Source organism: Oncorhynchus nerka, linkage group LG7 (genome assembly GCF_034236695.1).
Source record: "Oncorhynchus nerka isolate Pitt River linkage group LG7, Oner_Uvic_2.0, whole genome shotgun sequence".
NCBI lineage: Eukaryota > Metazoa > Chordata > Actinopteri > Salmoniformes > Salmonidae > Oncorhynchus > Oncorhynchus nerka.
In genome coordinates, this window is record NC_088402.1 from 40,796,825 (window position 1) to 40,815,504 (window position 18,680).

The following is an 18,680-nucleotide window of genomic DNA, read 5'->3' on the forward strand; positions in this document are numbered from 1 at the left end:
GCTGATAATTGTCCTCTGTAGGCCTACGTAGATATTCCATTAAAACCAGCTGTTTCCAGCTACAATAGTCATTTACAACATTAACAATGTCTACACTGTATTTCTGATCAATTTCATGTTTTAATGGACCAAAAATGGTAGTGTATATATTGTTAGGCTTGTTTATACTGTATGAACCACGAGCATCAGTGGTGTAAATGTGACACCACAACAGTACTGTGTTATGAGAAAGCAGATGTTTTGTGGAGCAACAGTGGAGGTCCTAATTCACTTCTGGTTGTCTTCTGAAGAGGAGGTTGACTGTTTTTGTGTATTTTGTGTGTCACAAGAAAAAGGTGTCCCTTTTTTTTCTCCCTTGTCTTTTGGGGGGGATTTTAACACATTTGTTCCCCTCCTGCACAGAGTGTCCTGTCTCCACGAGGAGCTGGTCTCTCTCCGGCTCCAGTGCTCCAGCGTCTACAGGAAGGGTCACTTCTCCCCGGTGACGGGGGGAGACCGGACAGCCCCGCGGGGGAGCGACAGTGGTCTCTCCCTGTCCACTGGGGCCCAGACCCTACTGGGGGCAGTGGGGGTGATGGGGGCAGCCCTGCTCAGGAGACCCATGTCCCGCTCTCAGCTGGTGGCCATGTCATCCTCAGAGGACGAGGGGAGTCTCCGGTTCGTCTATGAGCTCCTGGGATGGGTGGAGGAGACACAGGTAAGAAAGAAGGGGTGTAGGTAGATGGAGGGAGAGAGGGAGGGAGGGAGGGGAAAAGGGATGCATGAGATTAACTGATTATGTATGTGTGTTAGGACATGCTGGAGCGTGCAGAGTCGGGGGCGGACCTGCCCTCCGTAGAGCAGAACCTCCAGGACCACCAGAACATCCACACTGCCGTGGAGGAGCTACTGCACAGCCTGAAGGAGGCCCGCAACTACGAGGTGCACACACACATGAAAACATACATACACACACACGCGCACACTAACACATTCTAAAACAGACACTTCAAGATCCACTGTACATGCTAATACGTATACTGTAAGTACAAACGAACATGCACTGAGAAGACCTGTGAATATGCAGTCCATAACAGCATGACACTCCCAAACCTAGGAAGAAGACCGATGACCGTTTTATTAAGCCGTTGTGATCTCTTTATCCTCAGACGAAAGTCTCTCGTAACTTCAGAAGCAATTATTCTGACACTCTGGCCAAGCTGGAGCAGCAGTACTGCAAACTACTGGTGAGTGGGGAGGGCTGTTTTCCTCTGTGAATGTGTGCCCGTGGGGCTGTGTGTGCGTGTGTCTCTGGTATGTAGGGTGTGCTGGTGTGCACTCCATTGTATCCCAGTCTGCCCACATTCTCAGTTAATCCCATCAGGGTGTGAATGAGCTAGCTAAAGGCTCAGAGAAGCTAGCGAGTGTTAAGCCAGACAGAGTGTGGCCTTCAGAAGCACCTGCTTCTACCACATAGCCCCTTGATCAGCCCTGAAGAGAGTGTGTTTGCCTCTGAAATAACCTCAAACTCCTCGTAAACGTTTAGCGCTAATGCCTAAGAACATTACTTCATCCCATCCTGTCTTCACAGGAAAACTCATCGTGGCGTATGCGCTGCCTGGAGAGCCTGCATGCGTTTGTGTGTCGCTGTACAGAGGAGCTGATCTGGCTCAATGAGCGAGAAGAGGAGGAACTGGCCTACGACTGGAGCCACAACAACACCAACGTCAACGCCAAGAGAGATCTATACGCCGTGAGTGGACACCACACACACACACACACAGAGAATACACATTTCTTGGTACAGTTTGACACAGATATTCCCCTGGGTGCTCTTCTGAATGCTCTGTCATCCTCTCTCAGGAAATGAGGTCAGAGCTGGAGGAGAAACAGGAAGTGATGCACTCGCTGCAGGAAACGGCCGACCGGCTCTGTCAGGAGAACCACCCGGCCAAACAGACAGTGGAGGTGAGGTTGCCTAGCAACAAAGCCATTACAGCCGTTCATTGGCCTTTCAAAGTATTGGCTTTCCATCTACAGTACTTGTCATTAGAAACAGCGGTGCAATCGATGTTTCCCTGAAAATAAGATTGTCAGTATATTTTGTACCTAATGTTTGGGCTGTGGAGCTTGAGTGTGATTCAAATAAGGAGCTTGAGAAATACGTCTACTGGAAGCAACACATGGACTAGACTAACCCCCCGTGTGCCCTTCCATTTCCCCAGGCGTACAGTGCAGCGCTGCAGACCCAGTGGCAGTGGGTACGCCAGCTGTGTGTGTGTGTGGAGCAGCATCTCAAAGACAATACTGCCTACTTCCAGGTTAGGAGGTTTGAGCAAAGCTTGGCCCACGTCCCTTTTACACATTATAAATGATACCTGTAATATCCATCTGGTCCTTTACGATGCCAATTGTTTGTTGGTTTTCACGTAGACGGCATCTTAAAAGATCAAGAAATGATATGCACTTTATTTGCCTACATTTAGTTTGTCTATTTACTACCCATCTATGTTTTGACTCGCCTTTAATTGGGAGTTTAAAGCTATTTTATCTTCAAAAGCGCTTTAATACTAGATTAAATGTGAGATATCTCGGGCAGCTGTGGGTGGATTATATATATAAACTCCTATTCTGATCTCTGTGTTTTACCTTCTTATTGCCACCTGTCAGTTTGTGAGTGACGCACGGGACTGCGAGACGTACCTGCGTCAGCTCCAGGACACCATAAAGAGACAGTACACCTGTGACAAGAGCAGCAGGCTGGGCAAGCTGGAGGACCTGCTGCAAGACTCTATGGTACATTCTAATTCACACGTCTCTATGGTGCTTCTAGGGCTGTTGGATCAAACGCACTCAAACGTGTTCAACCGAACCGGATCAAACTTACCTCAATTTCTCCACCAACTCGGCAAATTACCTACATCCCTGCTAATTGCTCCGCTATTGCATGTGACCTACTTAGCCAAACAGAGTTGGCTATAATCATTTAGGTATCTGCCAGTGAAAAGCTTAGGCACATGATTATAGCTTATCCACATTTAAGATAATAAGCTACAGGTAATTGCCAAAATAAAGGAAACACCAACATACAGTGTCTTAATAGGGCGTTGGGCCACCAACAGCTTCAATGCACCTTGATCATACATTCTACAAGTGTCTGGAGCTCTATGGAAGGGATGAGATGCCATTCTTCCACGAGAAAGTCCATCATTTGCTGTTTTGTTGATGGTGGCAAACGCCATCTCAGGCAAAGCCCCAGAATCTTCCATAAGTATTCAATTGGATTGAAATCTGGTGACTGTCACACACACACACACACACACACACAGAGCATATGTTTTACTGTCCTTGTGGGGACCTAAAATATATTTCCATTCAAAATCATTTTTTCCCTAACCCCAATTGTAAGCCTAAAATAGCCTTTGTCCTCGTTGGGGACCTGCAAAATGTCTCCATGAGGAAGACTTTCTTGTTTTACCGTCTTTGTGGGGACTTTTGGGGATTTCTGGTACCCATAAGGATAGTAATGCACACACACACACACACACACCCTTTAAAACCCCTATGTTTCTTTGAGACCCCTCTTTCAAAGTCACTGAGATCTCTTCTAGCCATGGTCGCCTAAATAATGGGCAACTGAGGATTTTTCTACATGACCCTAAGCACGATGGGATGTTTTAATGGCTTAATTAACTCAGGAACCACACCTGTGTGGAAGCACCGGCTTTCACTATACTTTGTATCCCTCATTTACTCAAGTGATTCCATTATTTTTGCAGTTAAATGTACGTCACCTTGACACTCCTGACACATTGAGTAACCGTATCCACTGCTAGCTAATGGCTCAGGTGTTAGCTACAGCAGTCGCATGAGGCTAATGTCATGCTAATACTGTACCCGTTAGCTGCTAGCTAATGGCTCAGGTGTTAGCTACAGCAGTCGCATGAGGCTAATGTCATGCTAATACTGTACCCGTTAGCTGCTAGCTAATGGCTCAGGTGTTAGCTACAGCAGTCGCATGAGGCTAATGTCATGCTAATACTGTACCCGTTAGCTGCTAGCTAATGGCTCAGGTGTTAGCTACAGCAGTCGCATGAGGCTAATGTCATGCTAATACTGTACCCGTTAGCTGCTAGCTAATGGCTCAGGTGTTAGCTACAGCAGTCGCATGAGGCTAATGTCATGCTAATACTGTACCCGTTAGCTAGCTGTTGATACTGTAAGTCTTTAGCTACCTCATCTAGTCTCACAGCTGCTTTTGGGCCGTCGCAGTCTAGCGAGCGCTAATCTACTCTAGTGTACCTCTGCTGATTCACGGCCCCTGTGACGCACGGCCACTCTGCCACCGCCATGCCCACCTGACACACAGCAGATGGCACACTGGGAGCGGGCACGGCTCCACGGACATATCCTCTCTGGGCATAGAGATCAGAGGGAAACGTGGTTACATTGATACAAAATGTGTGGTTTATATCGAGGAGGGAATGGATGGTCAGGTTATATACAGTGCCAGTCAAAAGTTCAGTGAGAGAATGCTAAGTGTGTGCAAAGCTGTCATCAAGGCAAAGGGTGGCTACTTTGAAGAATTTCAAATATCTAAAATATATTTTGATTAGTCTAACACTTCTTTTGGTTACTACATGATATGCCATATGTGTTATTTCATAGTTTGATGTTTTCACAATTATTCTATAATGTAGAAAATAGTTTTAAAAATGAATACCCTGGAATGAGTAGGTGTGTCCAAACGTTTGACTGGTACTGAACATGTAGATGTTTTTGCTGTGTTTTGCTGTTATCCTGAGTGTTTTTGTTTGTTTGTGCGTCTGGGTGCTAGCCTCATTTCAAGATACCAAATGATGAGCACATCACTGCACTGAGTTTGAGCCAGCATGTGTGTGTTTGGTGTGAAATGGGGTGTTAAGCGCTGGGCGGTTGATTAAATTTCCAGTGCCTTGTGTGTTCTAGTGTGTGCGTGTTCTCACTGGGGGAAGATTAAAACAGACTTTGACAGATGCCTCGTTCGCTGAATTCCATAAAAACAACCACCAAAGCCCTATAGTAGACTGATGCAATGCCTTTGTGAATCGCTACCTAATGAAGTTTCAGTACCTCGACCCATTGTACTCACAATTCATTCTTCCAAATAATACAATGGATAAGTAATGGCTATATACCAAAAATGTATCCGAAGTGACTGTTTCTCTCCTCTGCCATTTTGTTTCCCGCGTTGGACTCTTGACTCATGGTCCACCTCTACTAGCACTGACCCGTTGCTAATGCTAGTTCAATGTTAATTTGGCCGGTGTGAAATTCATCTCTGAAGTGTAATGCTATTAGCATGTTAGTGCTTCCCTCACTCACTCTAGCCCTTAGCTCTCCCAGTGCCTCGAGCCTCTGTTAAACTGTAATGAAGCTTTCTGTCAGGAAGTTAGTCCACGTGAATGTATTTCTACATGCCACCATGAGGTGTTCAGCTAATGCCCTTTTTAATGTTTAATGGCTAGCTTAGAAGCTAATGCCTTTTTAATGTTCAATGGCTAGCTTAGAAGCTAATGCCTTTTTAATGTTTAATGGCTAGCTTAGAAGCTAATGCTAGTGCTGAGTTAGCTTGCGAACACTGTCCCAGTGTCGCCAATTTGGCGATTGTAAGCTAAGCTACTGGGCGCTATAGCTATCCTGTTGAGCTGAGAAGAGAGATCCCTGCTGTACATGATAAATTGCTGTACTGTGGAGTTCAATGGAATCGATATGTATGGAAATGATAGGAAATGGACTGAAGTTTGAAAGGGATATGTTATCATTTAAGACTATGCCTATAGATCACATACAGTATCGCGAAAGCTTACCATTTGACTGACTGACTGATTTGATTGGTTAATTGATTGCTAGACACCCTCACTGACCAATGGCTGTACCCTACAGGAGGAGAAGGAGCAGCTGATTGAGTACCGCAGCTCTGTGGCCAGCCTGGTGGGCCGGGCCAAGACGGTGGTGCAGCTCCTCCCCCGCAGCGCCGAGAGCACCCTGGGAAGCACCACGCCCATCCGCGCCATCTGTGACTACCGGCAGATAGAGGTACCACACCCACACTATCATGACAATATCAGGGTCCTGTTCATTAGGCACCAAACGGAGGAAAACAGAAGCCCACAAGGAGGGACTGCGTGGATATGTCCAATATTTATTTTTTTATTTTTAAAATCTGTTGCAGGACATTTTGAAAACCTTTTCTGTTATGTGCCCTTGTGAATACGACCCAGGTCACCTTACCCCACTTCACCTAAATGTATCCTTCTGCCAACTGTTCCGTCTCTACCCTGCACAACCCCTCTCAGCCCCACCTACACCTTAGCAATCCAATACGGGGCATTTTCAAGCAATCAGCTGTCATCATTGGCTGCTTTCGCCATGCCATTATTGGTATGTAGATCCTGTCCATTTGTCAGCTAAAAAACATAGTATGTGTTATTCAACCATGAATTTAAACTGTGACCCCCCCCCCACACACACACACACACATGGGTTTTTTACCATTTCCAGTGTTGATTGGAAGATTGCTGCTGTATTAGAGCTATTGCAATGTTGTGGTTGTTGCAGCCCAGTAGTGCCACAACACATCATTAGATATCATTATGCTTCTTGAGAACAGATCAAATGGCAGATTTTGGCAGAATGGGCTCAGTTATCCTTAGGATTCCTAATCATGTTTTTGACTGTCTTCTACTCCATGTTTTTGACTGTCTTCTACTCCATGTTTTTCATAAGGTTATTCAGGTGGGCTTTTTTTTAACGGCTCCTCTTTCCATCAGTGTTTTTTTTTTCAGCTGACAAGACAGCGATGTTGGATTATGGCATTCTATCATAATGGGTCAGCAACACTCGTTAAGAATCCCCTGAAAGAGCCTGCAGTAGCCGCTCCGAAGTCTAGTAATGATTCATGAGAAGAGATTTCCCTTTGGCCACTGACACCCGACGCGCCTCATCCTCACATGTGAAGCCTCTCCACCGCCCAAAGTGCTGTGTGATGCTAGCAGAGGAGCTAAAAGCTATGAATTATGAATTTCTCCCACCTGTGCAGACTCAGGCAAACATCTGAAAATCTGCCTTTCCACTCCTGTAATATGGCATAGGGACAGGAAGTGGCTCGGACACGGCTATTTTAGTTCTGCTGTGTGAGTCTCTCTGGGACAAGGACGGTTTGCCCAGTTAGGCGTGGGAGAGATACCGTTACGTTCTGGTCAGGGGGGAGGTGCAGTGATTACTGCAGGGGTGCGTCTCCAATAGTCATGAGTGGCTTCTTCTACTCCTCTCCTTTCCTACTACACACACACACACTTAGATTGCCACCAACTACGGGCTCCTTTTAAAGAAGACGCTCACAACCCGGTCTTCATGACGCTATCCCAAAATAATCTTTCTCTCCCATGTCTTCTCTCTCTCCATCCTACCGTTTCCCCTTCCTACCCTCTATCTCTCACTCCTCCGTCTCTTCCTCTCTCTCCCTTCTCGTGTGTCCGCCGGGCTGTCAAGGCTAACGTTCAGGTATTACTGCCGATGTCGTCCTCCTCCACCTCAGCGCTCAGCTCTCACACTGCACACTGAATCTTCCCTGGTTACTCTATGCTCTTATCAACTGATTTAGGATCAGTTTTTCTCTCTTCATCTGGGTTGGATGTACGACCTATATGAGCTAAAGGTCCAGATCAGTTGGTAAGGGTGAAGTAAACGCACGACTGACCCACAGTATCCCAGCTTATTCAGCCAGTGAGACTGTTTTAGCCGCAGTCGTAAGCTTTGTGCGTTGCAGTATTTCTGTGTGTGTGGAGGGGGTGGGGTGAGAGAGGGGACAGTTGTTTTAGATGCACAGACCTCGCTTTGCTGCTCGAGACAGTCATTTTTTTACATTTTCATTTTGCCAGACCTTCGGGACCACACCGTACTATGCCAAGTTGAATCTCTTACTACCCTAGCGCTCTGTATTTGTTGGCCAGATGTCAACAAATCTTCTAATGAGTGCGGGGGGCCACATGTAGACATTTTCAGTCCCATGGATACTCTTATAGTTCCATGGTATTTAAATGGCTGCTCAATTCAATATGGCACCGCGGTGGTTCTAGTTTCCTTTTCAGTTGCTAGGGCTTTTGCTAACCACATTAAACTCATGAACGTTTCCATTTTGCGTTATTTGTTTGTTGCCGTAAAACTTTATTTTTCCATTTGTTTTCCCTCTTTCCCCTTCTCTCTCTATACATCTTCCTCTCCCAATCTTTATAACCTCAACTGTCCACGTCTCTCATCATCTCTCCTCATCGATTCCCCCCCCCCATCTCTTCTCTCCCAATATCTCTCTTATCCTCCCCTCACATCCACATCTCTGTATCTTGTCCTCTCCTCATCTCTCCATCTGTATCTATCCCTTTTTTGTCTTCCTTCCCACCTCTCTCTCCCCACCTCTCTCTCTCCCCACCTCTCTCTCTCCCCACCTCTCTCTCTCCCCACCTCTCTCTCTTCCCCACCTCTCTCTCTTCCCCACCTCTCTCTCTTCCCCACCTCTCTCTCTTCCCCACCTCTCTCTCTCCCCCCACCTCTCTCTCTCCCCCCACCTCTCTCTCTCCCCCACCTCTCTCTCTCTCCCCCCCACCTCTCTCTCTCTCCCGTAGATCACCATCAGCCGAGGTGAGGAGTGTGTGTTGGAGGACAATTCTCAGAGGACTAAATGGAAGGTGATCAGCCCCAGTGGGAATGAGGCCATGGTGCCGTCAGTCTGCTTCACCGTACCACCGCCCAACCAGGAGGCCATGGACACCGCCAGCAGGTACACACACACACACGCAGTTCACATATTCATATAAACATGTGCACACACACACGAACAGATCAACACGCGCTTTCACACACACGGATGCCCATACACTCTCCCACCTCACCCTGCCGTTAATTGAGTGTTATTCGGTGTGTTGTAGGATGGAGCAGCTGTACCAGAACGTGATGTCTCTATGGCACAATCTACACGTCAGCATGAAGAGTGTGGTCTCCTGGCACTACCTGCAGAAAGACATCAGGACCGTCGCCTCTTGGAGCCTGGACACGGTTAGACACACGGTTTTAATGTCACCGTACGTCTCTGTGGTTGACAGAAATACCCTGTTGCTGTCTGTCTCTCATGTCTGTCTTCAACCACATTTATCTCACTTAATTGTTCTATTTCTTATAGTTTCTTCCAAGCATATTTCTCTTTCTCTCTCTCTCTCTCTCTCTCTCTCGCCCACTTTCTCTTTCTTTCCCCAACCCTCTCTCGCGTTCTTTCTCTCGCTCTCGCCCTCTCTCGCTTTCTCTCTCTCCAGCAGATATCTCATATGACTTACGTTATGTGTAGTGTCCCTCTGTTGTCATGTTTTCCTCTTTCCCCTCCATCTGCTAATAGGTTCATATCCACTTCTTGCCTATTGCGTATGAATAACGTCTTAACGCATGTTAATTAATACACATCAACATGTTTTTGCAACATGCACTTTTAGGGACCACAATGGAAAGAAGGATCTGGCTGTGTGGTGCTGTCCCCGTCACGTTTCTAAAAAATATTTTTTGACTAGACGAATCAAATCAACACTCTTTAATTTAGCTCACATGCACCTCTCTCTCTCTCTCTCTCTCTCCCTAACCCCCTCAGGTACGTTCCCAGACCCCTGTGGCCAGGGACCAGGCTCTGAACCATTTGGAGGCCCACCTGGCTGACTTCCTCTCTGACAGCAAAGAGAGCATCCTCTTCAACCCCGCTGAGAGACGCGAGCTGGAGAGAGACGCCCACACCGCCCAGGAACACTGCCAGGACCTGCTGGTCAACATGGAGACAGGTAGATGGACAGATATGGCGTCTCAGTCCCAATTCCTCCACCCTTTTCCCTGAAGTGTGCACTTGTTCACTCCTGTGCTTAAAAGCGGAGGATAGGTGTTGGAGGCCATGCTGACACAAATCCTTTGGTTTCGAATGCATGAGGGTAAGTGCACGTTTCAGGAGAAAGGGGGGAGAATTGGGAGGCAGTGGGGGGGTTTGGCTTACTTTGCTCACATATTTACTTAGCTTTACTTGCTTAGTAGTATTGAGATTCATCCAAATTATTGATAGTGCACTAAAAAGACAAATGTGTTTCTGTTTTGCATGGGGACAGGTAGATTGACAGAGTGCATCACCTCAATTACTCGAGACTTGGCTTCATCCACATTTGGGGCATGAGGGCAACATGGGGAATTCTAATGAAAGGGTTTTGTGATGGTGCATTGACCCAATTAAGTGGGATGGAAATGAAATTATCTCCCCACTGTCTCTATTTACCCTTTATCTACTCTCCGTCTGTCTGTCTGTCTGTCTCTCTCTCTCTCTGTCTCTCTCTGTCTCTCTGTCTCTCGCTGTCTCTCTCTGTCTGTCTGTCTCTCTGTGTGTCTCTGTCTGTCTCGTCTCTCTCTGTGTGTCTCGTCTCTCTCTGTGTGTCTCGTGTCTCTCTCTGTCTCGTGTCTCTCTCTCTGTCTCTCTCTTGCTGTCTCTCTCTATCTCTCTGGCTCTCTATCTCTCTGGCTCTCTCTCTCTCTGGCTCTCTCTCTCTGGCTCTCTCTCTCTCTGGCTCTCTCTCTGGCTCTCTCTCTCTGGCTCTCTCTCTGGCTCTCTCTCTCTGGCTCTCTCTCTCTGGCTCTCTCTCTCTGGCGCTCTCTCTGTCGCTGTCTCTCTCTGTCTCTCTCTGTCTCTCTCTGTCTCTCTCTGTCTCTCTCTGTCTCTCTCTCTGTCTCTCTCTGTCTCTCTCTCTGTCTCTCTCTCTCTGTCTCTCTGTCTCTCTCTCTCTCTGTCTCTCTCTCTGTCTCTCTCTCTCTCTCTCTCTCTCATATCTAGTGGAGAAGGATGAGTCTGTCTCTCGGTCCTACCTGTCAGAGCTCCAGAACATTAAACTGCGTCTGGAGGAGGCGGAGCAAAAGCTGATGCGCGGCATTCAGACTCTGCCCCCTAGCAACCTATCGGGCAACAGCGTCGACAACACTGTTCAAATTGCAGAGCAAGAGGTCAGTATAGTGCCACAGCACCATCTGCTGGTCACCAGAGTCTTAACACGCTCTTATTCATCTACCAACAAAAAGGGGACCAGCACTAACTTTATTCAGTTGCTTTCATTTCTTTTCATGTTTCAATTTATTTCTACATAATGAATATGCAAATCAAGACTAACCCTTATTCCCGGTGTCAGAAGCTGCAGTCGGACCTGGATGGTCTGAAGACCAGTCTTGGCGAGGTGTCGCGTCGCTGTGTGAGTTTCTTTGAGGAGAAGCCCACCTCCTCCACTGTTCCCGTGCTGCGCTCTGAACTCAACCTGGCTGTAGAGAAGATCGACAGACTACACAACCTCTCCTCTGTCTACCTGCGCAAGTACGTAGGCCAAACACACACACACACTCAAAGTACTCTCTCTGGGCTAGGTGTTCTGCTAGAGTTCCACTACGACAACATCCGGTGATATTGCAGAGCACGAAATTCAAAATACAAAAATACTAATATTAAACTTTCATGAAAATACAAGTGTCATACATCTTTAGCTTAGAATCTTGGTAATCAAAGCGCTTTGTCCGATTTACAATAGGCTTTATGGCGAAAGCATAGCATTTGATTGTCTGAGGACAGCGCGCCCCCCCCCCCCAATACACCAACATTAAAAATATTTTTCAAACCAGCGGAGGCGTCACAAAAATTTGCGATAAAATAAATCACTTACTGTTACGCACGCCTCTATGAAGAGGGAACACTACACCCTGCTACAACTCAACTCTCCGTGAAGTGAAAGAGGTATGGACTGTAGGCGTGAGTGTAAGGATGACAACAGGCAGAATGTGGTACCGTTTAGGACTTTATTCCTTTACACGGTAATATGGGGAAAAGGGGCTGGACGGAACCAAAGCAAAGAAAGTAAATCTCAAAGCCCCCTCTCCTATCTTACCTGCCTAACCAATACTTACCTAATTTAGCACCACCTGGTGCCCTAACCAAAATACAGGCGGTGGTCCGCCCAGGTCTTACCTATTGTGCCTAGACAATGAATATACTACAGGTATATGTATGCCCACGGGCCTCTTGCCTAAGCACTCCCTAGGTGCCTTCCCCTTCCCCCCTGGGAACAAATGAAACAGGAGAACAAATAATTTCTCAAACAAACTAAGAAACAAAGGACATCAAATAAGCTCTATCTGAGCAACAAACCAACTGCTACCAACAACTAACATAGTAAATTATCCACAGCCATCAGCCTCCTCTCTCAGCAATGACCTCCCTCACATTCAATCTCTCTGCAATGACCTCCCAGCAATGACCTCCCAGCAATGACCTCCCAGCAATGACCTCCCAGCAATGAAACCCCAGCAAAATCTCTCTCCTGAACAGAACACTGGCTTTATATATAGCTTCAGATGGAATAGGTAATTGGAGACAGCTGCGTCTTGACGAGGGGGCGGGGTCAGCTCTCCAATTAGCCATGGAGTCGACCAATCAGCTGCTTGAGAGATTTCAGGAAGCCATTTCCTGAAATAAACACATGCAAATACACAAACTACAACACATAATCTGGGGAACATAACACTTACCTTTGAAGATCTTCCTCTGTTTGCAATCCCAAGGGTCCCAGCTACACAACAAATGGTTGTTTTTTTCGATAAAGTCCTTCTTTATATCCCATAAAAGTCTGTTTAGTTGGCGCGTTTGATTCAGTAATCCACCCATTCCACTCGTTCAACATGCAGACAAAGGAATCCCAAAAGTTACCGGTAAACTGCGTCCAAACAAGTCAAACAACACTTCTAATCAATCCTCAGGTACCCTAACATGTAAATAAACGATCAAATTTAAAACGGGATATAGTATGTTCAATACTATAGATAACAAAGTGCGCGCCCTCACTCACGAGCGCCACAAGAGTAGAGTCCTAACGAGGGAGACCTTCGAAAAACTACAACTACTTGTTGATTTTTCCAAAAACACATTTTATAAAGACTGACATCCAGTGGAAGCCACAGGTACTGCAGTCTTGGTGCTTTTTGGTTGGAAATTCAATAGGCCCACATGAATGGCCTGGGAGCTCAAAAAACACATTTTCCGGATGGAGTTTCCTCAGGTTTTCGCGTGCCATATCAGTTCTGTTATACTCACAGACATGAGTTTAACAGTTTTAGAAACTTCAGAGTGTTTTCCATTCAATGCAATAATATGCATATCCTAGCTTCTGGGCCTGAGTAACGGGCAGTTTACTTTGGGCACATCAGTCATCCGAACTTCCGAATACTGTCCCCTAGCCCAAAGAGGTCTCTTAACCAATATACTTGACTAAGTATCGCGTGCTTCCCCCTTTCGCCCAGGCTGAAGACAGTGGATGTGCTGATCCACAGCTTGCAGGCCGCAGAGAGCCAGGTGAAGAGGTACGAGAGCAGGCTGAGTGAGGAGGACATCGTTCCTGCAGACGCCAACGCCATCCAGGCCCTACGGGAACAACTGGGGGTAAGAGACTGGCAGATACAATGAAAGAACAAACTATCCACTAATATCCCACTAATTCAGATACTGTACAAATGTTTGTACAAATGCATGAAAAAGTTATTGATGGCCCCGTAGGCGTTGCATGGATCAAGATTAGGATTTGTTTGTTAGTGTGTCCGCGTGCTGATTCTCTGCCCCCCTCCCTCCAGACGTGGCAGTCGGAGCTTGAGGACCAGGAGGGGGTGTTGAGCTCCCTGCAGTCGGGGGTGCAGAAGGCCCGGGAGGCGGGGACTCAGCTGAACAGGCTCCACCCAGACCGCAGCCCGGAGCTGGAGCGCTACCAGGAGAAAGCCGCCCAGCTCACCGAGAGGTGGGCCGGAGTCAAGAGACAGATGGACACACGGTGAGTGGTGGACGGATGGATGGTTGGAGTCACTGTTAGTCATATCATTTTTATGGAAGTCTTATGTGGAAACTTAAGCCTTACTCTGTGTTTGTACTGTAGGTTTACACTTAAATGAATACAGTATGTCCTTGAGATGGGGACAGATTTGGAAAACCACCGTTCTGGTCAAATGTGAAATAGAGACGAGCAAAGACCAGGGATGATCAACTGGATTCAGCTGCGGGCCAATTCTTTCTTGAGCGGGTGGTCGGGGGTCCGGAAAGTAATAAAAAAAAAATTGACTGCAAATTGACTGCAAAACAAGCCCAAACAGACTAAAACATCATCATTTCAAACCTTGATTGCATTTGGGAACATTGTTAAAACGTCTGTCCTGACTCTCTGTAGTCATTCAAAATCCCACGTCGCTTATTGTAAGAGTAGGGGTGTTCACCCACGATGTCATGGCTAAATTCCCAATCTGGCCACATTCCATCATGGCCACCTAATCATCCCCCTCATTCTTAATTGGCGTATATCACTCCTCACCTCTCCAACTTGATAGCTGTTGTGAGTTCTGCCACAAAAATGGTCTCCGTGCATCACTGAGGTGGGTGCTACACGTTGATGGTAGGCGAGATGAGTTTCACCCTACTATGTAAAGCGCTTTGAGTACCTCTGTAGAGAAGTGCTACATAAATCCAATCAATTATAATGATTATACCTTCACTATTATACAATCTCTCTATTATGCTTGGGAACACATTTCCAAAAATAAAACATTGCTGTTGTTGTTACGGTCTTTTATGTCCAACAATGAAAATTCAACAACCAAAAATATATTTGTATTTATTTATTTTAGCTCCGAAAACTTGGGCGGCCAAATTATACCACCCACGGTCCGCCAGTTGGGGAACCCTGGCATAGACCCATATCACTGATTGGGTACTTTATTGAATGTTGTGGTGTGTTTGTGTGCGTGTATTTCCTCCTTGTTGTTCCAGGCGAGCCGAGCTAAAGGCCCTGGGCTCAGTCCTGCAGCAGTACAGAGACGGCCACTCTGCTCTGATCCACTGGATAGAGGAGACCACTGAGAGACAGGAGAACACCCAGCCTGGACAGACTGACAGCAGAGTCCTGTCTGAACAACTGGCAGAACAAACGGTGAGAGGGATGGATGGTGCTTCTACACCTGCATTGTTTGCTGTTTGGGGTTTTAGGCTGGGTTTCTGTACAGCACTTTGAGATATCAGCTGATGTATGAATGGCTATATAAATAAATTTTATTTTATTTGATGGAGACCGATAGGGTTAGGAAGACGGATCCAAGGGGACCGACAGAAAGAGAGAGAAGGACTACACAGCAGATAGATATTGACCCCAGCCATAGAGAAAGGTTCATTGAAAGAAAGAGAGATGAACGATAGCTTTGTTTTAAATAGGCTATTGAGACTAATGGCTATTGAAACGAATGGAATGATCTGACTGCGATTGAGTGACTTCTGTAAATGACGTCTATTCTCATGGGCCTGATTTCCCCCCCCAGGCATTAGTAGCCGAGATCGAAAAGAACCAGACCAAACTAGACGAGTGCCAAACCCACTCCAAACAGTACTGCACCTCTGTCAAGGTACAGTACCACAGCACTTTGTCATTGTAATGTAAAGACACGTTTTTGGATGATTGGAAAAGGACCCCTAAGTAAGCATTTCACTGTCTCCACATATTGTTTTACGAACCATGTGACAAATAACGTTTTCATTTGATGTCCAAAAATATGATGATTCATGCTAGGTGATTTTCGCAAGTCATACATTTTGAATTGAGGTGGGGCTACAGGGTTACTGGATTATAAATACATATGATTGATTGATTGATTGATTGATTGCATACCCAATTTCCATACGAAATGTCCTATACCAATACAACCTAAAACATTTCTTTGTCACGACGTTACATGTATCCATATTTGTCCATCAGGACTACGAGCTACAACTGATGACATTCAAAGCCTTTGTGGAGTCGACCCAGAAATCCACTGTTAAGAGGAGGAGGATGCACTCTTCATCAGACGCCATCACGCAAGAGGTAAGGAGAGGGAGACGATCGGCGCAATGTATTTACAGAGAAATATGTGTCAACGTCTGTGTGTGAAGCCAAGAGCAGAAACATTTCTTTGCCATTCCAGTTCATGGACTTGCGCACACGCTACACAGCCCTGGTTACCTTGACGACTCAACACGTCAAGTACATCAGCGATGCACTGAGGAGACTCGAGGAGGAAGAGGTATGTCTCGCTCTTTCTTTCGTTCGCTCTCTGTTTTTGGTTTCGTCAACCTTCCTCTATGTGTTCCTGGGATTTGTTGTCTGTACCCGCCAATACATTTCTATCATGATGACATGTCCCCGTATCGCCCCCACACACACAGAAAGAGGTGGAGGAGGAGAGGCAGCAGAGGGTGGGCCAGGTGTCAGAGCTGCTGGGCTGGGTCAAGGGCCTCCAGGGCCCCTCCGCCGAGTCATCCATTGCGGCGCAGCAGGTCCAGAAATATTATTAAATGCATCTAGTATCTTATTGAATTGTATTCATCTGCTGGTCTGTCTTGTAGCATGCTCTCTTAGCCTATCAAATGAATATACCGGTGTTCTTTTTCTATCACGTTGTTTTAATCATTTGAGTTGTGTTTCTAGGCTGTCGCTGAGCAGTTAGCGGCTAAGAAGGAGGAGGTGGATCAGGCTATCAGGAACACCCAAGTCTTCCTGATGTCTAAACAGGCCAGCAAGTAAGTTCCGATTTCTCCTACGCACATGCATACCACTGTATAAACACACGACTACTGTATACTCGCTCATTAACATCTCACCTTTATCCACACACACACACACACACACACACACACACACACATACAAGTTCAAACTGATAGAAATGTTTGTCCTCTAGGTTGTCCCCAGAGGAACGTGTCCAGGTGACCTCCCAGTTGGATGAGCTGACGGCCACCTACAGCCAGCTGTGTGACCGTTCCACCGCCCGACTGCAACAGCTGGAGCAGGAGCAGGCCAAAGAGGAGCAAAGAAAGGTAGAGCGGATGGAGGGAGGGTGCCCAGAAAGAGGGACGAGGAGGGAGGTTGCGGCTACAACCATAAACTCACTAGCGAGTTGCCAATGCGAGCTTACGAAGTTGCTGTTCAAGTGTGTTGCTCACTGGCAATGTCTGTCTGCCTTTTTGTGAATTTGAGGTTCTGAAATGGAATAGGTTCTCGAGCCATGTCTGTGTGCAAGCGAGAGTGTGTTGCATGTTGTGTGTCGCCCGTCACCCCGTGTGCATTTTCTTGACACCCATCATCATCATCATCATCACCACCATCATCCCCCATAATGAATGTTGTCGACTCATAGACTTGGTTTGCTTTAACAAACATTTAATGTAATTGCATGGAGTGAGCCCCCCCCTCACTTGCACTCGACAACCCGCTTGCAATCATGTGACCCGTCATCACCATCATCATCAAACACATCTGCATAATGGCTAGTCTATGGCCCCTTATTGGTGTAGCAGTCGTAGAGCCAAAGAAGTCATGCTATAGTAGCTTTTTGATAGGAGGAGCGCCCTCAACGCCCGCCTTCATGGTCACGAGATAGTCACCCGTCCATATGCTCCACATCCCCTCTGAGCACTCATTGGTAGACAATAGGTGTGACCCTAAATTACAATGGTCATTTACTGTCCCCGCACTAAGTTCTGTACTCGACCCTGCTATTCATCCATGAACCTACAAAAGCCCATGACTCTTCGTAAACGCGTGTGCATACTCGTTCACCTAGTCCCCCCATATACATCCGTCCAAATGTGATGGTATGTGAGTGTGTTGGTGTGTGTGCGCGTACCTTCCCACCCACGAGTGCGTGTTCTATGAATGGTGTGTGTGGTTTTCTGGGTAGTTCTATACACTCAGGAAGAATGTACACACGTTGCATCAAATCACTTGTCAGAGAAGAATGTCTAACTGCCAGTGTCGGCTTCGTGTGAGCACCAGAGGCCAGCTACGCAAACCCCCACGTCACCGTTTGAGCACGATGTGTCCAGATCACAGTGTGTGTGTGTGTGTGTATATGTTTGTGCCGTCTAATGCATTAATATGTGTGAAATAATCAGCATTTTGCTTCAAACTCACTAACAGCTGCCAGAAGAGAATCAAGGACATCCAGCTCTCAGCAAAAGGATAACTGTAGTTAGGCCAAGTCAGTATGGGGCAGAATCCTATTATCTCTGTTTAAGTTAAGTTGTATTCTGCCACTTAGCCAGTGAACAAAGAATCAGTCCATTGTGGATTCAATGTAAGTCAGATTTGAGAAAATCCATTTCAATTAACCGTAGTCCAAAGTAAATTGTGCCATAGCTAGAGATGGTCCAAAACCTATGGAGGTTACAGTATAGCGAGTCGATTGAAATGGAGTGTCAGCCAGGCGAGTCAGGGCCATCAAGTAGATAGCATGCAGAATCCTAACGCCAAGCTTCTCACCTGTCGCTCTTCAATCTGCCGAGCCCTCGGCCTGTTAAGTGTTTGCGCATCACGGGCCAACCCCGTACGGTAAGTAGTGCTCGCTTTCTCTTACCGTTGCTTCCAATCTGACCTGCCTTTTTCTAGCTTTATCTTCTCTTTGATCGCTCTTTCTCTCCTTCCTTTGCTGTTTGTTTTTACCTGGTATATTGGTTCTCTGCGTTTCTGTTCTCTATGTAGCCATGCTTAGTAGAACAGAGGTAAGTGTTCTTGTGCCATGCTGGAAGAGAAATGTGTGTGCAAAAGATTG

General features: G+C 46.6%; 1 protein-coding gene across 1 annotated transcript in view; it reads left to right on the forward strand.

Moving 5' to 3' along the window:
* The window catches only part of macf1a (microtubule actin crosslinking factor 1a), a 246,088-nt gene that overhangs the window by 126,428 nt on the left and 100,980 nt on the right, over positions 1-18,680 (forward strand). Inside the window, 22 exon segments of the mRNA XM_065020508.1 lie at positions 403-697; positions 793-921; positions 1,149-1,226; positions 1,571-1,732; positions 1,843-1,947; positions 2,205-2,300; positions 2,650-2,775; positions 5,905-6,057; positions 8,643-8,797; positions 8,946-9,072; positions 9,653-9,836; positions 10,865-11,031; positions 11,214-11,392; positions 13,366-13,504; positions 13,693-13,886; positions 14,873-15,032; positions 15,415-15,498; positions 15,849-15,956; positions 16,057-16,155; positions 16,298-16,408; positions 16,560-16,651; positions 16,812-16,947. Of these exon segments, the coding sequence (XP_064876580.1) occupies positions 403-697; positions 793-921; positions 1,149-1,226; positions 1,571-1,732; positions 1,843-1,947; positions 2,205-2,300; positions 2,650-2,775; positions 5,905-6,057; positions 8,643-8,797; positions 8,946-9,072; positions 9,653-9,836; positions 10,865-11,031; positions 11,214-11,392; positions 13,366-13,504; positions 13,693-13,886; positions 14,873-15,032; positions 15,415-15,498; positions 15,849-15,956; positions 16,057-16,155; positions 16,298-16,408; positions 16,560-16,651; positions 16,812-16,947 (3,079 nt within the window).